Raw genomic sequence first — 21,859 nt, 5'->3', positions numbered from 1 at the left:
TTTGAGGCTGGGAGCACAGCTCAGTAGTAGATCCATCCTGAGATGCTGTGCATTGCAACAAAGAAAACATGCTATTCCCTCCTCTGCCTCAAGTGGGTGCTGTCTAGGGCCAACACTCTCTAGGTTCCTGTTGGTTTATGTAGACTGCACTGGGGAGATGGTACAAGGGGTAAAAAGAGCTTTGCTCTGCAAGAAGTTGAGTTAGAATCCCCAGCACACACATGAGAAGCAGGCCAGACAACATATAATCCCAGCGCTGTGCGCCAGGGAACTCCCTGGCTAGCCCACCTAGCTCCGTGAGAGGGCCTGTCTCAAGAGGAAGAACAACAGAGGACGGAGCCCAGTGTTCTGCTCTGGCCTGCACATGCATAGCCGAGGATGCATGCACCTGCAAGGTCATGTGCACATGTGGAGATAGAGGCATGCAGAGAGAAGCTGCTCAAGATTATGTAACGGAACTAGGATTTGAACCCAGTCTGACTTTGGAGTCCTGGGTCTTCCTCACTGAATCCCACCCTTGTTTTCGTTCGGGACCTTTGGATTTGACAACCTAGATCAAACCACCATCTACTCTGGTTTAGACTTTGGTTACCGTCTATCTCAACCCAGAACCTGACTTCTGTCATTGGCTTTGGCTCTGACTCTCTCTCATAAAAAAGCCCCACCCTAGGTCTCGCCACTCCCAGACAGGAGAAAGGAGAGCCAAGCAAGGGAGGTCTCCACCCTTGGATCTTGCTACAGGTATACACTCTGCTCTTTTCTCTCTCCACCACCTGGCTGGCTTCTGAATGAAACATTTAGTTGCCCCGAAATAACTTGACACCCTCTTCTCCCATGCATCCTTGGGACTTCTGTGAGCCCTTTGTCAAGGTGTCACCATGCCTGGTAGATGTCTACCTCTGCCCACGGACACGGACCAAGTCTTCTTTACCGTTGATTCTCCTATTTTCCATTCTACAGGGACTCATTAAGGGTGGAATGAAGTGTATAGGGACTCATTGCCTGTATGGAATAAGGCCCTAGAAAACGAATCGAACAACTGTCCTCTCCTACAGTGGAAATTATAAAATTCCAGCAACCTCAGTGGGCTGGCATGGAGGACAGCCCCTTAAAATAATCTTAATCTCCAATCTCATTATTTTTTGGTCTGAGTGCTTATGTACTTTATTATCAATATCGTAGAAGCGTGTGCCTATGCCCTTGACACTACTGTTGCAATCAAGGAAGCACACACTTCATTTTATTGCCATTAATCTTTAATCAAAGTTAGCTCTGTTAAAAGAAGGTGTAAAGGTGTAAGGTGAATGAGCAATGGAGATCAACACAGCCACGGGGACTTGTAATTGGATCTTGTTTCAGACATGCTAACAAGACCCAACCTGAACAGAGAATCCAAAGAAGGGGAAATCTGCCAAAACAGATGTGGCATTAACGCAGCATATGGAAACAAGGACTTCTAGCTGTAAACTTTGCATTCCTAAGGAGCCGGGGTGAGCCTTACATTGCTTCTTCCAGTTCCTGAACTTGCGATGAGACCACTTCGCCATTCACTATCTCCTGCACCACTGTCTTGATTTTCCGAGTTTTATTTGGGTCTAAAGGTGAAACACAGAAAAAGGGGGTAATGATTATTACTAACCAATTATCAACCCAAAGTTTATTCTCGTTCAATCTAAGCTTTTCTTCAAACTTAGACTTTCGGAAGTGACTTCCATTCTAAACCCAATGAGTTTTATTCAGTGGAAATTCATTCACTTAATACTGTCTTATGCACAAATCATGATACCCAATCTCTCCCTCCATCTCTGTTTCCCTCTTCCTTTCTTTTTCTTTCAGCTCAGGGTCTTGCTAAGTAGCTTGAGCTGGCCTGGAGCTCACTTTCCTCTTTCTTCCAGTCTTCTAAGAGCTGGAATGGCAAGCAAGCACCACCAGGCCTGGAGAATTTCAAAGCATTTCCGAAGTGTGTGTGGTGCTCACTGCACCTTCCTGGAGTGGATTCCCCTGACTTAGCCTGCTGAGAGGTTTAATAAGCTACCCACTGCTCACTTCGCTTCAGGAAAGACACTGATGTGTCCCCTGCTCAGAACACAACTACATCAGAAGTTAATTCTGCTCAACCCTTAATGAGATCTCACAGTTCAGTCAGTAATGAGTGGGATTCTGACTTGTTTTGAATGATTCTTGTCTCTGTACCTTTCGAGGAGTCAACTGATGGTGTCTGACTCTGAGACACCGAGGAGACAGCGAGGGATGAACTCTCATCAAAACCGTCGCTGTAAAGAAAACAAAGGCAGGGCTCATGTGATTGCTGGGTAAGGAGAATCTGCTGTTGGAGTTTAAACATTAAGGATGTCTATGCCACTATGCAGAAAATAGAGATGCAATTACAAGTTTCTTGGCTGAATGATGCACCACAAGGGTAACCAATTGGCTCAACACACATTTGTTTCTAACCCCCCTACAGTGGGCTCTGAAGGGAGGCAGCTTGATCTCAGAAATCGGCTTTCTTGATTTACAATTTGGAGTAGTATTTCCCCTCCACACTAAACTGCTATTGTTTGTGACAGGCTTGCTACCGTGGGAAGGAGGTGGTTCGGATGGATACTATTGATGTGCCGTCCCTAGCGTCAGGCCATCAGACAGATCTTCTAGAACATGATAAGTGTTTGTTTACAATGAGTCTTTGTCCACTGCAGCATTTTATTAATTAGTTTTGAGTAATAGAATGACTAGATAATTTTGTATAGTATTTAATAAACTCTAGGTATGTGTTTTCTAGATTTTTTGTTTTATCCTTTCTTCCTTCTCCTTATATAAATTTTTATGTGTGTGTATGGTGTGTGTGTTGTGTGTATGTATGTGCATGCGTGTTCATGTGTGTAGGTGTAAGGGTGTGTTTGCCACTTCATACATGGATGTCAGATGCACCCCAGGATGGTCCTGGATTACACCTTGTTTGAGACCCACTGGGCCACAAACTTCTGGCGATATTCCTGTCTCCGCCTTCCATCTTCAGTAGGAGAGATGAAATTAGAGACAAACGTGAGTTTGGGGGTTCTGGCCTCTCAGTTCTTCACTTTTGCAAACTCTTTATCGGCTGAGCTACTCACCATCCCTCCTCCGCTTCCTGGAGACGGTCTTACTATATAGATGTAGTCCAGGCTCCTGCTGCCTCAGCCTTCCATGTGCTAGGCTTATTGGCAAGAACTGTTCCTTGTTTAATCTACTACAGACCTCTTCTCCCATTGTAGAAAAAAAAAGCAATCTGCGGCAGGAGTCTACTGCCTATCAGTCCCTGCGATCTTTCCAACCTCACTATCTGTCCGCTCACCCTTGCGCCTCCCCATCCAGCAGCCGGCGGTAGGTCTCAATCTCCATCTCCAGGCGGGCCTTGACGCCCAGCAGCCGCTGGTGGTCGGCGTTCTGGCGCTCTGCATCTGCCCGCAACTGTTGGAGCTGCTCCTCCAGGTTGCCTAGCAGCTGCTGCACCTGAGACAGCTGGCAGCAGTAACCGCCCTCGGTTTCAGCCAGTGAGTTTTCCAGGGACTTCTTCTGCAAATGGAAGAGAGACAGAGCAGTGTGAGGGACTGAAGACAAGATGGCAGCCCACATATGGTGGGCGCAACATTTTCCGTGGAAGTTAAAGATTGCGGCTTCTCGCCCCCGCGTTGTTGTCCTACCATGGCGAGCTGGGATTGAAGTTCAATCTCCAGGTTCTGCACCATGCGCCTCAGGTCGGTGATCTCGCTCTTGCTGGACTGAAGCTGCTCCGTGTTGCTGCTGATCTCTTTCCTGAGCTCTCCGCTCTGCAACAGCCAAGCAGGTGGATGGGTGAGCTCTGTGCTGGCTTAAAGGGCTTTCTGGGAACGGACCAAATCTCTGTCTTGGTGTTACCTTTTCAAGGAACCAGGCCTCTGCGTCTTTCCGATTTTGGTCGGCCATGGTTTCATACTGGGTCCTCATTTCATTGAGGACCTTGGTGAGGTCTATCCCAGGTGCAGCATCCATTTCTACAGTGACTTCACCTGGACCACCTGCCTGGAAACTCTGGAGTTCCTGGGGACAGCAAGGGAGAGAGAAGGATGTAGAAGTTCACGTAACTAGTGGGGTCCCCAGGTACTTTCACTTTATGGGGTCTCTTCTTTATTTTTGACCAAGTTGGTATAAAAAGCAAAATATTAACGCAAGGCACCAGTACCTTTTTAACTTGAAAACCCATTTTTCAGCCGGGTGGTGGTAATACACACCTTTAATCCCAGCACTTGGGAGGCAGAGGCAGGCGGATCTCTGTGAGTTCGAGACCAGCCTGGTCTACAAGAGCTAGTTCCAGGACAGACTCCAAAGCTATAGAGAAACCTTGTCTCAACCCCCCAACTCATTTTTCTTTTGATTAAGAGAAATGAACAGAAACCAAGATATTTTCACAGGTTTTTTTGAATGACCAAGGGCTCCATGTTCTGTGCCCATGGTTGTTGGCTCTGTTTCTAGAATATCCACTTCCTACCATTAAAGAAAAGAAAGGGACCTGGTGTCCAGGTTGCTCCAGCAATTGCTGCAAAGCTAGGACTGCAAGTGGTACCCGGGCTCATACACTGTTTCACAGTCATGGAGAATCCAGCAGGAACTTCCTTAGAAGCCCATTGCCAGCATCCCTTCCTCCTTTCCATGCCCCAGCCTCGGATGTGCACATTAGAGTTCCATATGATGTCATTTTGGTTACATTTCTCTAGCATATGTGGCATATATATTACCTGCAGACTTTTGTTTTAGTTTTTTAAAATACTCCATTTACAATTTCTGCCGATTACTTAATGGAAGAAATAGAATTAGAATATTCTTTGCCATCCTGAATCTAATACTCTAATCTAGTAAAACTTAACAAAGAATACTGTAACACACACACACACACACACACACACACACACACACACGAGAAAGAAGGGGGGATGAGTGGGGGTTGGGGGATGCACTTACAAGGACACCAAAACTAACAGTCATTTTAACACAGAGGTAATATATTCTCTAGCTTTGTTAATTCAAAATTGTAATGTTTGGGTCTGGGAGGGGACAAAAATCTATTTCTGACCTCCTCATGGTTCTTCTTCATGTAGGCCAGCTCCTCAGTCAGGTTCTCTGTCTGTGCCTCCAGGTCAGCTCTGGCCAGGGTTAACTCGTCCAGCACCCTGCGCAACCCATTGATGTCCGCCTCCACGGTCTGGCGCAGGGCCAGCTCGTTCTCATACCTGAAAACCAAGTGCCAACAGTTTAGGTAGTCAGCATTAACACACCATTGCCACAGGGCCCTGGACATCTTCAGGGCTGTTGATGTATGTAGGGATCTGTGCATGGAGAGCCGGACATAGTGGCACATATCTGGAGTCCCAGGACTTGGGAAGTGGAGGCAGAATGAGCATCATTTCAAGGTCATTTCCAGCTACATAGTGAATTCTAGACCAGCCTGATATGTATGAGACCCTGAAAAAAAAAAAAAAACGGGAGGAAAAATAATGCATTAAGAGTGTATGATACAATTTTTGATTTTGTGACCTTTCTTCTTCATGTGTGTATGATTGCTTACTGCTCATCTGGAGAAGAGAAGAAAAACAAAGACTAACAAGGCACTAGCGTTCCCCAACAGTGACTCTTGCACCCCAGGGAGAAGTCTCCTCGTGGTTTGACTTTCTAACAGTATCCCAAAATATCACTAGCTGGCGATAAACTAATAGTTACTCTTTTTTTCTTCTTTGTGAGTGGCTTTAAACCTTGATGCTTCGTTAGTAGCTTTCGTTGGGCTTCCACAAGCTCAAGGCTATGGTCATTACAACTCTGTGTAGGAGGGCGAGGCATGGGAAAGGAGTTGGGACATAAAAGTAAATGCTTGGTTAAGCTTTCCGTTGTATGTGTCATCAGGGAAACAATCGCTCCGTTTAACCCCTTGGCAAAAGATATTATTAATTCATTTTGATACATTGAAAATTCAGGCTTAAACATAGGCACAATTATCGTGCTGAATCATGAGTCATTATAAAGAGATGGTTCTTAGCTCCAGGTGGAAGCTACTTATACTTTAAAGTTGTATAAAGTGAACTTTTGGTGCTTCTTAAAGCATCACGTGGATTTGAGAGAGCCCTGGAGGTGAGGAGCCTGTGGACTGAAGCTAACTCCTCTGCCATCACTGGAGGCAGGAGGTGGGGAGTGGGAGGAAGGATGAGTTGTTGCCTAGTGTCGGGGTAACAGACTCACTTCATCCTGAAGTCCTCGGCAGCCAGCCTTGCATTGTCAATCTGCAAGAGGACCTGGGCGTTCCCAACGCTGGCAGAAAGGATCTGAAGAGTAACAGGAGACACATGAAAACAGTGCCCTAAAGTACTGGTAGTTTCCAAATGTCGTTTTGGACGTTAAGAGTAAATGGCGATGCTAAAGACTTTTCTCCCTTCGTTCAAACTCTTTATTTTGAGATCACTTTCCTCTCAGCTTTTCAAGTAGTAAGCTTCTAGACGGCTTTTCATAATCTTTAGTTTTGATTGCTCTTCCCTCCCCACCCCTGCCTTTCCCTCCATCTCCACCTCATCCTTGTTTAAAGTTTTTCAGGCCGGTATCCCCTTCTACTTTCTTATCATATATGTTTTATTACATCCCCCTTGAGCACCTCTTCCCTACCATGGCTCCTCTCTTGCTTTCTACCTCTGCAGGCACTCCCTGCAACTCAAACATAGGAATCTAAACAGCCCAAACCAGAATCCACATCTAAAAGAGAACAGATGGCACTTGACTTTCTGGGCTTCAGTTGCCGCACTCAGGATAAAGCCCTCAGTTCCGTTTTCCTAACGTGGGGCTGTGGATATAACTCAGTGAGAGAAAACTTGGTCACATGCCCGAAGCCCCGTGTTTGCTCCCCAGCACCACGACAAACAAACAAACAAATAACAAAACAAAATTCCTGAAAGGGTTCAATATGGCTTCATTTAAAAAGCAAATATCTTGATAAAATAATGTCTAAAAGTTAAGAAATGTACATTTCTTTTAAGACGACTGAGGAAGTACAGCCACTTTATGATGAACAGAGCTGCGCTTCCTGAGAGGAGAAACTTCTCCAAGTATAATCTATTTGAAAGAAGTCTGAGTTAAGAGGATTTATTATTATAAAATACTGTAATAATTTTTGAAAAGGTTTCGAAAGCCCTTCCCCTTACCTTGTTCTTTAAGTCTTCAATCAGTGGGTAATATTTGCTGTAATCACCCTGGGGCCCAGATCCTCTAGTCCTTTGTGTTTCATACCACGCTCGGATTTTGCTTTCCAGTTCCGTGTTGGCCTCCTCTAGAGCGCGAACCTTGCCCAGGTAGGAAGCTAGTCTATCGTTCAGATTTTGCATTGTTTCTTTTTCAGAACCGGAAAGAAGCCCTCCGTCATTGTCAGAGAGGATACACAGAGACCCACCACCAGAGCTTCTCCCTATTCCCATCCCCAGCCCTCCCAAGCCACCTCCCAGAGGTCCACCATAGGCAGTGGCAAGCCCTGGTAAGGAGCCTGCAGAGCCACTGCTAAAGCCAGGACTGGAGCCAAACATGGATGCAGCAGAAATGAGCCCCCCACAGCCAACTCCAAAGCCAGAGGCCATTCCCCCATAGCCACAGGCAATACTAGAAGCAGATGCACCCCAAGGTCTGCCTGCTGCCCCATTCTGTGAGGACGGCCTCCTGGACAGTCCAGAGGTGTAGACCGAAAGCGACATGGTGTGGCTGGAGAGGGAGTTCGACAAGGTGGTGACCCCAGAGAGGTGTAATGCTGGTGTACCAGCAGGGTCATGCCTTTATAGCCTGGGAGGTGGGTGTTGAGGTTGAAGCGTTCAATTGCTGCATTCCAGCTAGGATGCCCACCCCCACCCTAGCTGGCCAGCTCAGTGGGTATGTGATTTGATGCATCATGAAAATTCACTGATATAGCTATAATTGAATGATCATTTCCAGTAGATATCTGTCACACACATAAGGAGGCTGGGTGGAGCAGTTAGACTGTCATAAAGGATCTGTCACTTCCATTGTTTCCTTGCCTGTGTTCTCAGCACTGCCAGCATCTCCCAGACACCAGGAAGATGACAGATGGAGCACTAGGGGACCTTTCCGAAGCCTCATGCTTCCTGAAGCGCTTCCCTCCTCTTCCCTGTCTATCTCCTTTGGATAGACAAGGACAGACGGGGAAGGTGGGAAGCAAATACCTTTTCTGGACAGATACTAGAATTTTAGTTTTCAAGATTATATAAACATTTGCTCTTAGGATGCTTCGCGGTCCTTGTTTTTCTGACCGTGGGAAGCAGAACAGTTGATCATGGGAAAGCGCTGTTCGGAAGCTGAATGCTACAGTTACATCAGAATTGTCCTTAGTCAACCACGGGACTTTTGGCTGGATGTTCACTGCTGCTCCTTCAACGGCATGACCTTTGGGACTTTTGGAATAAGTGTATTGACTGGATGGATTGTGTGTCACCCGGGTCTTTTCACCATCACCAATACGCACAAAGAAAGAAACACTGTCCAAAATAAGAAATGGTTAAGATCGTCTGCTTAAGAAGCCAGCGAGCCACTGCAGTTCAGTGCTCCGGGGAGGAGGGGTGCATTTTTGCAGCGTAGAACAACCTATGGAAGACTGGCTTGTTAAAGCTCTGGGAAGCACGGTCCTAAGATTTTATCCAGGGGCTGGAGAGAGTAAGAACACTTGCTGTTCTTCTAGAGGACCTGGGTTCAGTTCCCTGTGCTCACAGGGCAGCTCACAGCTGTCTAGTCCAGCTCCAGGGGATCTGATACTTCCGGTTTCAGTGGGCACTGGCAATCATCCCCACACACCCGCCCGTGGACACACACAACCCTACATTAGTAAAGCTCATAAAGATAATTTTTTAATCTGGTGTCGTCATTTTTAAAAACTAACATTCCTGGTACACTTTGACAATAATTTTTGCCCTTGAAACAGGTACGGCTTATACATGGGCCATGAAAACAATATTCCGATGGGAAGTGTGTTAACCTGAAAGGTGTTGCTGGAGAGACAATGTCAATGCCTGGAGGAAACCCATTAGTGAAATGCCAGGGCACGGAGAGCTCTTCAGGAATTTAGGTTATGGGCATTTCCAATGGGTGAGAAAGGGAAGGGGTTTCCTGTTACATGCTTCCTTGAGATGATGTCCTAGGTATCTATGTTCCTCGTTGTAAAATGATTCTATTCTTGAACTTCAAAAATAACTATCTGCCCCACTCTATATAGAGAAAATATAATATAATTTTACATTATATTATATTATATTAATTATGTTCTAATATAAAGAAGATACAGGTGTAGATGACTGCACTCTATATATTTTAAACATAATTGGTATTATTATTATTTAATTAAGATTACATATCTAGCAACTATCTAGACATCACCCGTGCCTGGTCCCTTTGCTCAAAGTCTTACAAAAGCAGTATTCAAGATATATTGGATTGATTTTTCTCTTGATAAGTCAAACTGCTGAGTTATGATGTGTATTATAGAAATAGGAAAATATTGATACAGAGACAAGCAACAGGATTCACAGGTGTTAATGGACTCTGGCACAGTAGATGGGGGTAGAGGTCTCACTGTCTGCATCCTAGTGAGAACATTTGCATGTTCCCAGAAGGCTCTGGTGTGTGGCCGCCCCAAGCAGAGCATTTAATAGCATCTCTGCCTTTCCTGGGGACCCTGACCCCACAGCACACTTCTTCCTCTGGCCTTTATGTCATCAGAGTTGGCCTCGAGGTCAGTACTTGCTTTACAGTGGTAGAGTGCAGATCTGAGGCCTAGATTCCTCCTCACTCAGTATCCATAGCCCCCTAATATCCGGAGAGCATTTCCCTTATCCAGCCTTCTCAGAGGGGAAATCTTGAAGCTGGAGTCATACCAGAACACAGTGGAGCTGCCCTTTGGGGGCTGAGGGGCAGATGCAGAGGGTCACAGGTGATCTTCATGGCACCCAGAAACACATAGACCGACACTCACCTTTTCAAATTCCTTTCCCGGGGTCAGGAATACTGAGCCCATAGTGACATACAATTAAAACTCTCCTTCACCTTGTTAACTAAGGAACACAGGCGAGGGATACATTCTCCTCCCAACCCATGCACACTTGGGAAGCCCAAGCAGGATTTCTGAGCACGAGATTTGCAGAAAGCTATCTAAAACTTGGGAAGGACCAGCAACCTCAGGCAGACAAGGTTTGATGAGAGAATCTGCAACCCACTAGCTTCATTTGTTGGGAGAATACGAAGCTGTTGATTGGGAATGCCAAGACCTGCAGCTCCAGATGGATGCCTTTCACCAAGGCTTCCTTCACGCTATGTCCCAGGCTTGTGGGCTGAGCTTGTCCTTGTTTGAACTGTTATCAGTGCTCACGTTCTTGCTGATGTGCAGACACTGAACCAAGCAAGCGGGTCACAGACATTGTGTTTCCGAGAGCTCCCGTGGTGGTACTCTCATCCCATTTTACAATGGAATCATCTCAAGGTCGGAACATCGACTTAAGGCAGAGGCAGCATTTGAGTCTGCAGTGTATCCTACGCACAGGGCAACCCTGTTGCTGCTCTCTGTGAAATTGAAAGGGACACAAGGTGACTCTGGCCTCCCTAATTGTGGATTGGAGTTTTCTCCTACATACCAACCAGGAACCCTGGCTCTGTCCTTCCTGGAACTTCTTAGGGTACAACCCAAGACCCACAAAATGACTTTCCACGACTTATGCAAAATGACAGCATGTGAAATTCTGCCAGTGTATAGGCAAATGTGTCTTTAGTTTGGGTTTTGTCCTCTGGGCTCACGTCCCAACTTATTATAAAGCATAAGTGATTGGCATTGTGGTTGACTCTTACAAGCAACACTCTCCCAAGCCTGAGGGGCTCCTTTTACCACTAGAGAAAAAAGACATGGGCTATTATCTGCTTACAGAGTCAAAAGGGATGCATCCAAACCAAAATCACTGCCTAGTTAGGAGCACATCAGAGTGGGAGACGACTAGCATGTATTCTTGAACTTGGAGGCCATTTTGTGCTGTGCTGAAATGTGTGCTTCACACCCTTAATGCTTCCATGTGTATTTTAAACAGTTCTGCTCCATATCCATATTCAGCTTCCACAAAACATGTTGATGTTCTACTCGTGTGTTCTCCTGAACCCATTGGCTTCTAAAGTAGAGATCCAAATGATGTTTTATCCTGAGTCCCAGGCAATTGTTTGGTTAAAAAGCTTTTTGTTGTACCTAGAGTTGTTCTGCTTGGAAGAACTTCTTTGTAATTTGTTTTAATGTGTCCGTGAAAAGGTACTGCCTTGCTTTCTGGAAGGCTCGAGTTAAACTTATTCTGAACTTAAGCAGAAGGGGGTAACTTCGGCAGTTGGAAAGAGCCGTATTTCTTCTTCAATGGCTGTCCTTGAAGGCAGGATGGTGCGTTCATCAGCCCCCTTCCCCATAGCATGCCTGTTAGCTTACTTGGTTGGAGGTTGGTACTAGTCATCAGCTTCTACCGCTGAGGTCTCAGAGGTGACCGTAATTGTGCTTGACAGCCATGTAGATGAATAAAAAGGTGGAGGTGCTTCAAGCAAGAGCAATCCTGGGCTTGTTGGTGTGGTGATTGCATAAGGTGAGGTGCAGAGAGAAAACACCAGGGTTACCGTGAGTTGCTAAGAGGAGTTAAAGTTCCGCTGGGTGTGGTGGCCAATGTTCCTATTAGCAGCACTTGAGAGACTGAGGCAGGAGGATCATAGGTTGGAGGTCAGAGTGGGATGCATAGGAAACTAGAGAGAGACAAAGAGTGAGAGGGAGGGAGGAAGGGAGGAAAGGGGAGAGAGGGAAGAGGGAGAGAGAGACAGACAGACAGAGAGAGAGAAGAGAGAGAAAGATAGAGAGAGTTAGAGAGAGAGAGAACAGCCTATCTTCTTGAATTGGTACACAGCACCTGTCTAGCAAGCATAAGACCATGGATTTGAACCCCAGCACTGCTATAATGTGTGTATATACACACACACATATTTGTGTCCATTTTTGCATAAATTAGGGAATATTTAGCACAGAGAAAATTATGCGCTGTTCTATAAATCTTTAGATTTTTGGTAAGCACCCACTCACAAGCTTCACAGTGACTTGGCCAGCTAGTTCCCTGCTGGTGGCTTCCTTATTTCCTGCTTTCATATATGTGTACATATTTGTATTTGTGTGGGCACTGGTGTGGGTGCATGTGCATGTATGTACGTGTGTGTGTGTGTGCACATGTGTGTGCGCACATCTGGGGACCCAGGTCGGGGTCAGGAATCATTGTCGACTGGGAATGATTGCCAATGGACAGCACCCTTGTCTTTGGGAGTGATGGTCATGTTCTAGGATTAATGGTAATTATCGTACAACCCACGGGCCCACAGGAGGCCCCTAAGCTGCACCTGCTACAAAGGTGGATGTCTCAGTGTGTCATTGTGTCTCATGAAAGCAGTTCCCAAAAAACCATGAGAGACATTTCATACTCCAGATTCACCAAATGAAGCGACGCCCAATGAATTCAGCAGTTCATTATGAAAAGAAGACACATTCTACCTTCGGTCTAGTCTTGCCCTTAACTGAGTCCCATTTCAATCATCGTGAGCCTTGTTCTAATTTTGTTCATCATTTGTGACTGGAAATTCTTCTAAATTATTCAAAGAATTCAGTTGAACCAGGAGAGGTAGCAGAGACAATGGGGAAAGGCCAAGATCTGCTTCAAGGAAACAAATCCAATGAGATTACCTAGGAAGTTGCCTCCATGGAGAACTCACAGGCTCCCTACTGCTGGTTTTAGCAATTCAGAAACAAGAAAAAAAACAAAACACAAACCCAGAGAGGTTTATTTGCAATTTGTTAGAACTCCTCCAACTGAGAGCTGCAGTATAAATGAAGGGGCCTGTGATGAATGGGCCTTGTGATGGAGATGGCAGTGATGAAGGCTTAAATAGTCTGGTACTCCCTGGTTCAATCTTGCAAACACTTCAGCGCAGAGCGAGAACATTCATATTTAATTACAGAGACTGATATGTAGACTCCCCATCCCACCGTAATCACTGCGCAGTGTTGATGGTGTTTTCTGAAGGCCACTTTCTCTCATTTTTAGCTGGAGCAGCCTCCCCCGGCAGGGGGCTATACCCTTTCTTCTACCTCCTTGATTTCAGAGGACACGACCTTGCCATCCACCACTTCCTCTACCACGGTCTTAATCTTCCTGGTTTTCATGGTATCTGTGTGTGCGTATGAAACATCAGAAGTTGGAACAGGCCCGTGGCTACCCTGTTATACCTTCCCACTTCCAGTTATTGCCGCTTTCATTTATTTCCTTTTCTTAGAGAAAAATAAAAGCCCTGCACCTATTCTTTTTCTTGTGTAACCTTAAGTTGACTTTATAAAAAAGCACAGACAATATATCACTCTCCCCAAATTTATATATTGCCCTCCTTCCCCCCTTAGATAGACACAGACACTTTCTAGTGAAATCCATATTTTAGTTATATTTCCTTTTCAGGATCACTGTCTGAGCAATAGCACAGGCTAAGAAAATTTCCTCGTCATAGTGACTGTGCCAAGATCCCCACTTGGAGCGATTCTTTACATGGCATACAAGATTTTTAGAATCCTGATGTCTTGGGACTAGTGAGAACTCAGCTGGTAAAGTGCTTGCTAAAGAAGTGTGGAGACCTGAGTTCTGGTGCTAGAACCCGGGGTTTTCTTTTCCTTTCTTCCTTTGTTCCTTCCTTCCTTCAATCCTTCCTTCATATTTTCTGATGTTGGAACCCAGGGTTTTCTTTTCCCTCCGTCCTTCCTTCCCTTCTTCCTTCCTTTTTTCCCTCCCTCCCTCCTTCCTTCCTTCCTTTCTTCCTCTCTTTTTTATTCAAGTTGTATGTGGTGGTATACATGTCCTCTGACTTTCATATGGGCACACACACACACACCCACACACACACACACACAGACAGACACGCACACAGAGGCACACACACATGAACACACACATGCAAGCGTCCACTAAGTAAGTAAATAGAAACCTGGTTCTTAATTGTGCTTTCAAGTACCCTCCATCTTTGACCTTTCCTCAGCGACAGACAGTTGCTAGAGGGCTGCTAAGGTTTCAGCATCATAGAATCTGTGCACAAGGGCAGAACACTTACCCTTACTTTCCAAAGTGGCCAACTGGTACTCTGTAGTTCTGTGGTTTTTTTAAAGCAAAGAAGCAGAAACAAAGCATTATTTCCTCATCAAAGCTGGGGAACTTCCCTCCATGTCCTTTAGTTGATCAGAGTCTGGGTTGATGGGCGGTTAAATATTATTTTCCTACTTCTGTCCCTTGGACTATGCTTATTCGACACTAAAGTGTTCTACTTTTTAGCTTGGAAAACACACAGTGTCAAAACCAACCTGCTTATCATCTACTGGAAATGTCTATAGTGAAGAAAAACAATTAGGGTGGAAGTTCAAATCTATGTTCTCCCGATGTCCTTGGACTTGTGTTTGCAAGCAGCCAATTCAGTTCTGCGTGTTTACAAACTGGCTCCCAGGGGCCTCTGTGGCCTGTGGTTTAATTCAGGAGCAGTGCAATGAGTTACTGTGCATCCAGTCCCACATTCAATAAGAATGAATACAAGTGCCATCGGTATCATTAAGAGAACCATCTTCTGACGCAGGCCTGCCCGAAGGCCTCATTCAAAGGCTATTGATGGTTGGGGTGTTTTATACTATTTGCTATATTGTCATCTCCTTCTTGTGTGTGTAAAATTGCCTGTGTGTGGAGGATTGCCTTGACAAGGACTGTGAAAGAGAGTTGCAAACAGACTGGGTCACACACCCAAAGGTACTTACCTTATGTCTTCTCCTTCCAGAAGGCGGCGGTAGGTAGCGATCTCCTGCTCAAGCCGGGTCTTTATGTCCAGAAGGGCATTGTGGTCCTGGTTCTGGCGCTCCGTGTCACTCCGGATCTGCATCAGTTGGGCCTCCAGGGAGCTCAGCATTCCCTGGAGGGCTGCCAACTGGCTGGCATAACGAGCCTTGGTTTCCTCCAGGGTGCTCTCCAAAGACTCTTTCTGAGAGTGACAGACAAGGAGGGTGCTTCTTATTGGCTGCCTTGAAGTAAGCCACACAACTGTTTTGTCTCTTGAAAAGAATTTTTTGCAGCCTTTGAGCAGTACCCATTTTTCAAGCTTTCAGGTTCTTCCCATCTAGACAGACCCACCAGCCAACTACACCTGCCATCTCTTGGACTTGTTTTGTTTGAGCTTTGTGTCTACTGTCCCTTCAGTGTGCTGCACTGTGCCACAAGATCAAAATTTACTTCCTTGACCTGGGAGGATGTCATGCCTGCCTCGATGAAGTGCAAGCAAAACTGATAAGGTATTTTGCTGTTTTTTCTTTTCTTCTTGTATTTTTTTTTTTTTTTGAGAATCAACTCTAAGAGTTGCCCCACAGCTCAGTTATTTCTCTCTGCTTTCCACCACAAGGACTTGAACCAGACGACTATGTTCCTTTGGCCCTGACTCCGGAGGCAGAACTCCATAGAGTCATCTTGGTAGTGTTGCTGGCATAACTTGCGGTGGCTGATGCTTGCTTAGCCTGCGATGTCTCTACTCTTTTCCTAACTTAAAGCTCATCTTTGATTTAAGATCTCAGATAAATGCAATTTTCCCAGTGGAATCTTCAAGATCTACACTTTCCCCTGTGATTGGACAGGTCATTACCCTTCCTCTGCTTCTTTCTGCCATGTGGTTATTATTGGCTGTTGAGCCTGTTTCCTCTTTGGCTCTGCAAGGGGAGAGGCTGCTTCTGACAGGAGTCTGTGCTTCTAGAGTTGTGAACACAGGCCTTGGTCAGCACAGACTAGACCGAGCAGGGGAGGCCAGAGGGGCTCACCATGCTGAGGAGGGACTGCAGCTCGATCTCCAGGTTCTGGTAGGTTCGTCTCAGCTCCGTGACTTGCAGCTCGGTCCCTTTCAGTTCCTCGGTGTTCACGGTGACTTCTTGCTGCAGGGCTGCGCTCTAAAGTTCCAAGAATTAAGAAAATGAGCAGAGAGAGAAATAAAAGAGAGGAGGACAGACCAGAAAAGGAGAGGGAAGAAGAAGAGAAAGAAAACAGAGGCTGGAAAAAGAGAAACCAACAATAGGCTCTGTCCTGGAAAATAGTGCAGCACATCTGCTCACACTTGCGAATTACCTGTTTCTCAAACTGTTCTTTGGCCTCTTGGAGATTCTTCTGTGCCAAGACTTCGTATTTCTGCCTCATCTCATTCATGATCTCTCCCAGGTTCAGGCCTGGAGCAGCGTCCACCTCCACATTGACATTGGTGCCCAGCCTCCGGCGCAGGGCATCGACTTCCTGTGGGAGTAAGATTCCGATTGTGTTTAGTCTGAAGCACATTCTCAGATCAGACCGGGAGGAAAAGATATAATGAATCTTGTGACTTCCTTCACTGGGCACAAATAAAGACGAGAGGAAACAGGAAGAAGGCTTCCTGGGGTCTGGCCCACTCCTTTCAGGTTTTTAAGGGAGAGCAACCTCATGCAAAGAAGTTAGGGTGGCTGGCAGGATTGACATTCTCTCCGTCACCATTAGCACCGCTGCCATCACCTCTTCTTCCTGTTTCTCTTTTCATTTTTATTATTTTGCTATTGGAACCGCCTCGGCATTCCCTAAACATCCCCACGACTCTCTCACCTCCTGATGCTCCTTCTGGAGGAGGACCAGGTCCTTGCTCAGTTCTTCAATCTGGACTTCCAAGTCTGTCTTTTGAAGGGTCAGGTCATCAAAAACCTTGCTCAAGCCTTGGAAATCAGTTTCCAAAGTGAGGCGCATCCACCTCTCAGTCTCAAACCTGGGAATGAATTAAGATGCAGGTGTAACAGTCCTTCTAAAGCTAATGGAGGACATGATGCGACACGAGATAGATCAGCTCCTGCCCTTTATCACAACCCCCTTCACTTGTTTGTGAAAAGTGGATGAGAACCTGGGAACCAGATCATTTGCTTTGTATCAGAATCTGTCCCTGGGGCTGTAGAGATGGCTCAGTGATTAAGAGCACTGGCTGCCCTTGTAGAAGACCCTGCTTCAATTCCCAGCACCCACTTAGTGGCTTATAACCACCCATAACTCCAGTTCCAGGGATTATGATCTGATCTTTGTGGGCACCAGGCACACACATGGTGCAAGACATACATGCATGCAAGTGTTTATTCACATAAGACTCTATAACTATATAATTTCTGTTCATTTACACTTTTGAGAAGTGTATGGATTTAGGGGTTAGGGATGTAGCTGGGTGGTAGAGTGTTCGCATATAAAGACCTGGACTTGATCCCAAGGGCTGTAAAAACAACAGGAAACAGCAAAAAGCCCAAACCAAGCCAACAACAGAAAATAAAAATATCCCAAGTTAAACAAACAACCCCCCCACCAAACACTTCAGAAACTGATAACCCAAAGAGAAATTTTACAGGGTGAGCTTATTTTCATAATTTTGTTAAACAGATGCATCTGATGTGAGTCATTTTAGTCATTTCTTTTCCTCTGCAATCATCTGGCAAAGACACAAGTTAATACAACAAAGCAAGCCTAAGCCATAACAGAACAGCCTCTGGCCATCAGGACCGGGTTCATAAATCTCATGGCGTCCCCTTTGGATCTACTTTTTAATTTCCTTCTTTTTCATCTCCGCTAGCATCAAAACCCTGTCCTTCCACAGGCAGTGCTTTTATTGTGGACACACCCTGAAGACTGGGCCAGGAAGCCCTATTGCTGAGCAATTCGGAGGGAGTGCGGTCATGTGAGTGTGTCCAAGAAGGTGGACAGTATTTGAAGAGAACTAATCATGGATTGGTTCCAGTTGGAAGGGGAGAAATGCAAAATGTCTCCTGACCCTCACACATGTGCTGTGGCTTCCCCATCCTCTTCCTCTTCCTTCCCTACCCCTTTCCCTCTCTCATACTCTTCCCCCCCCTTCTCACCTCCACATCCACATTCTAAATAAGTGAGAAAAAAACTACTGAAAGGATTTCTTTTTCAGAAAATTTACCACGGTGCTGGGTGTGAAGGCAGATTTCTGTCGATCTGATTTTGTTTGCCAGTGAGAACCACAGAGCAAGGGCCTATCTCAAAAACAAAAACCAAAACAACCCACCCCCAAACATCCTGCATTTCCTGTGATCTAGAGCACCTACTTCCATCTGAAGTCATTTGCAGCCAGCGTAGCGTTGTCAATTTGCAGGACGCAGCGGGCATTTTGTATTTGCGCGTCCTTAATCTGAAAAACATAAGAGAGGGACAGAATGACATTTCCGTCAGGGCAGGAGTTTGCAATGATCTTATTTGTCCTCAGAGACAACGGTAATGACACCAGCAGCGATGTCCATTTCAGGATTGTCCACGTGAGAAGGACTGAGAGGAAGACGGCACAGGCGTTCATGCCACAGAGTGAGAACAGGACTCTTCGTCTGCTCCATTTTCTTGTGTTCGTACAAAATGAAAGTTGAACTCATTCACATCCCGGAACCTTATTAAGGGCCTTGTCTGTGGCCCTGTTCATACCCGGAACCTTGCTGTAAGCCATTCTCACCTGGTGAGCTCCCACTCCTTCACCTCTCAGCTCTGCCACCATGGCTTTGAGGGGGCGGGGCCTTCACTGATAGTTTTCAGGTCTGGAAGTGGTTGTGCCCTGGCTTCTGTGGCTCTGCACAGCCTTCCTCCTATATCCCTCTGAGTGATAATTGCTGTGGTTCACACCTGATTTCACCTAAAACACTTTATTTACTGACACATTACTCTCTGTGTGATGCTCAGTACCCAGTTAGTGTCTACGAAGTAGTGGGTGAATGAGAAGTTGCCATATGGTAGGAATTAGGTACTAGGACAGAAGGATGGATCCATCCTGAATCGCTCTCTGCCCCTCCCCCAATGTCTCTCTCTGTGTGTGCATGTTCATATGTATGGGTGCATGCATGTGGAGGTCAGAGGACAGACAATTGTGCATGTCATTCCTTGGGTATAATCCACATGTTTTGCGAAGGGCAGGATCCCTCACTGTCCTGGAAATCATCAAGTAGGTCGGGCTGGCTGTTCAGCAAGCCCCAGGGCTCTGCTTGTCTCTGCCTTTCCAACACTAGAATTACATGTGCTCACCATCATTCTCCACTTTTTTTTTCCTTTTTTAACCTGGGTTCTGGGAGTAGAGCTCAGATTCTCGGGCTTGCAAGGCAAGCACTGTATTCTTTAAGATGCATGCAGACTGGGAGTCTGTTCCTAGAAAACATTAGAATGATCCATGTCTTTCAGTAGCTATTCCTGCAGAGAGTTCCCTTGAGAGACTTCCAGCTAGTAGGCACTAGTGGCTGCTCCTAGGTATTGTGGATAATCCCCAAGTCAATTCAGAAGCATCAACCTTGAGAGAAGTGCTGGAGAACAATTGGTTTATATGGAATGTGCTTCAGGGAAAGCCTGAAGAAAAGCCCTGATGAGGGTGATGTAAACACCTTAGCTTCATGAGCTGATCCTTTCTGTGAAGTCTGACAGCTCAAGAAAAGAGGTCCATGGGGACTCAATGGCCTTTGCTCTAAAGGGGCAATGATTTTAAACATAAGCAAAAGAGAAAGGAGCGCTTTCCTTGATTAGATAAGAAGGGTGTGTGCTGTGCTTGACATCTTCAGTCAGGAGCAAAGTCTCCCACTTCTGCTCCACTGGGTTTATGAGAGAGAGAGAGAGAGAGAGAGAGAGAGAGAGAGAGAGAGAGAGAGAGAGAGAGAGAGAGAGAGAGCCCCACCTATCTCAGATGACACAGGGACAGACTGTGATAGGTTTGCAATCAATTTGAATTGGGGGCAATAGACCATTTCGTTATTGCCTAAGTGCTTTATAAAATGCTTGGTAATGGTTAACAGATAATTAAACAGGGCATTAAAAAGTCCAGTTATCAGAACTGTGCATAGTGGCTAATCCCAGTGCTGAGGAGATAGAGGCAGGAGAGTGATGAGGTCCAGACTAGTCTGGGATACACATTGGGTGCTTGGACTAGCCTCGGATACACAGTGGGATCGTGGACTAGCCTGGGATACACAGTGAAGGCTTGGACTAGCCTGGGATACACAGTTATGGCTTAGACTAGCCTGCGATACACACTGGGGTCTTGGACTAGCCTGGGATACACAGTGGGATTGTGGACTAGCCTGGGATACACAGTGATGGCTTAGATTAGCCTGGGATACACAGTGAGGGCTTGGACTAGCCTGGGATACACAGTGAGGACTTGGATTAGCCTGGGATACACAGTGGGGGCTTGTATTAGCCTAGGATACACAGTAAGCACTTGGACTAGTCTGGGGTGTACAGTGAGGGCTTGTATCAAAAACGATTCCTTCCATTCATCCAACCACCCATCTGTCAGTCAGTACCGAAACCATTAATATCTGCATTTTGTCTCCACTCTGAACTCTTTATTTATACCCATAGTATGATATATTTCAAATATAAAGTTATATAAATGAAAAAAGAAAAATCTCTTTTAAAATGATTTGAGTATTCAAAGTCAATGAAGACTAGGGGGAAACTCACATAGAAACCCTTGAAGTTCTTCTAAAAATGAGATTATTCTCCATGAGGACCCAACATTGTAAGCCATGGGAAAGACACAAAAAGTAATTTTGCGTGATAAAATTATCATATTTTATATGCAATTAAGTTGAAATTTTAGAAAAAAAGTGTGGGTTAAACATCCTATTTACTCTGATACCACTTGATAAAATACATTTTTTAGTTATAAATTTCAACTTAATCTGCTTTGTATGTTAGGGTTCACCTAGCATATACACCCACCCCCTTGATCTACTATGCAACTAAAATAGAAATGTAGAAAACAGAGGCCTCATGACTTACCTGGTTCTGCAGGTCTTTGATTTGTGCGTAGTAGGGACTGTAGTCCCGGATGGTGCTAGGCGCATTGGTTTCATACCACTGCTTGATCTGGGCTTCAAGTCTGGAGTTGGATTGCTCCAGGGACCTCACGTTTTTGAGGTAGCTGGCCAACCGGTCATTGAGGTTCTGCATTGCTAGTTTCTCATTGCCAGCAAACAGGTCCCCTCCGCTGGAGAGATTGCTGCCATAGCTCACTACAGAGATGCGAGTGCCCTGGCCTCCAGCTCCACCATAGACACTGGGTGCTGTCCTCAGGGACTCCATGCTCCCAATCCCAGACGGGCAGCTTCTCATTGAAATTCCTGCAGGTCGGAAGACGGATCTAATTTTAGCTATGCAAAGAGTTTCATCGAAAACCATCTTGGATTCTGGGAGGCAACAGCTGCAGCCTGGAGTTGGAGCACAGCCTGTGTGTCTCACGGTGCTGTAGAGCTGACCTTTTATAGAGTTCAGGCGAGACACTCCTCCTCTGCTGCCATGTCACCTCAGGAGTGACACAGTCCACCCTTCTACTCCCCCTCCCTTCTGTACAGCAATATGTTTCATCTCATTCCAGAAATGACCACTAGAGGCGCTTCTTAAGGGCTTTTCTGGGGGTGGGGTGTGTATTTCTTTTTTAATAAACACAGGGAACAAAAGGAATGAGGAAGGGGTGATCTTTCAGCTCTTGCACCTGCCCTGGCAGGTTTTTATTTTATCATCCCCGTATACAAATAAAGAATATTTACAATCCATATGAATAATTTAGGCCTTGAACTAGACATCTGTGGGGTCATGATGGCAAGTCACACTGGTGAGAACAAAGGCTTGTTCGAATGATGAATTGCTTTTCAGAACCTCTGTTTTATTGTCTATTTTTTCTTTTTTTGCTTTTTAAAGTTTATCCTTGTTTAGAA

The 21,859-nt window shown here is 45.6% G+C and overlaps 2 protein-coding genes across 2 annotated transcripts; both read right to left on the bottom strand.

Moving 5' to 3' along the window:
* Positions 1-1,497: 1,497 nt before the first annotated feature.
* Positions 1,498-7,742, bottom strand: Krt12 (keratin 12). The gene is made up of 8 exons (XM_038326453.1): positions 7,194-7,742; positions 6,244-6,326; positions 5,087-5,243; positions 3,895-4,056; positions 3,681-3,806; positions 3,332-3,552; positions 2,194-2,273; positions 1,498-1,595 (listed from the first exon to the last, which is right to left on the bottom strand). The coding sequence occupies exons 1-8, from the start codon at positions 7,731-7,733 to the stop codon at positions 1,498-1,500; spliced, it is 1,467 nt and encodes a 488-aa protein (XP_038182381.1). The 5' UTR covers positions 7,734-7,742.
* A 5,113-nt stretch (positions 7,743-12,855) lies between these two features.
* Positions 12,856-21,323, bottom strand: LOC119811409 (keratin, type I cytoskeletal 20-like). The gene is made up of 8 exons (XM_038325351.1): positions 20,925-21,323; positions 18,221-18,303; positions 16,722-16,878; positions 16,221-16,382; positions 15,920-16,045; positions 14,876-15,096; positions 14,188-14,225; positions 12,856-13,263 (listed from the first exon to the last, which is right to left on the bottom strand). The coding sequence occupies exons 1-8, from the start codon at positions 21,321-21,323 to the stop codon at positions 13,166-13,168; spliced, it is 1,284 nt and encodes a 427-aa protein (XP_038181279.1). The 3' UTR covers positions 12,856-13,165.
* Positions 21,324-21,859: the final 536 nt, after the last annotated feature.

Source organism: Arvicola amphibius, chromosome 4 (assembly GCF_903992535.2).
Source record: "Arvicola amphibius chromosome 4, mArvAmp1.2, whole genome shotgun sequence".
NCBI classification, from domain to species: domain Eukaryota; kingdom Metazoa; phylum Chordata; class Mammalia; order Rodentia; family Cricetidae; genus Arvicola; species Arvicola amphibius.
This window is presented reverse-complemented; position numbering and strand designations above follow the sequence as displayed.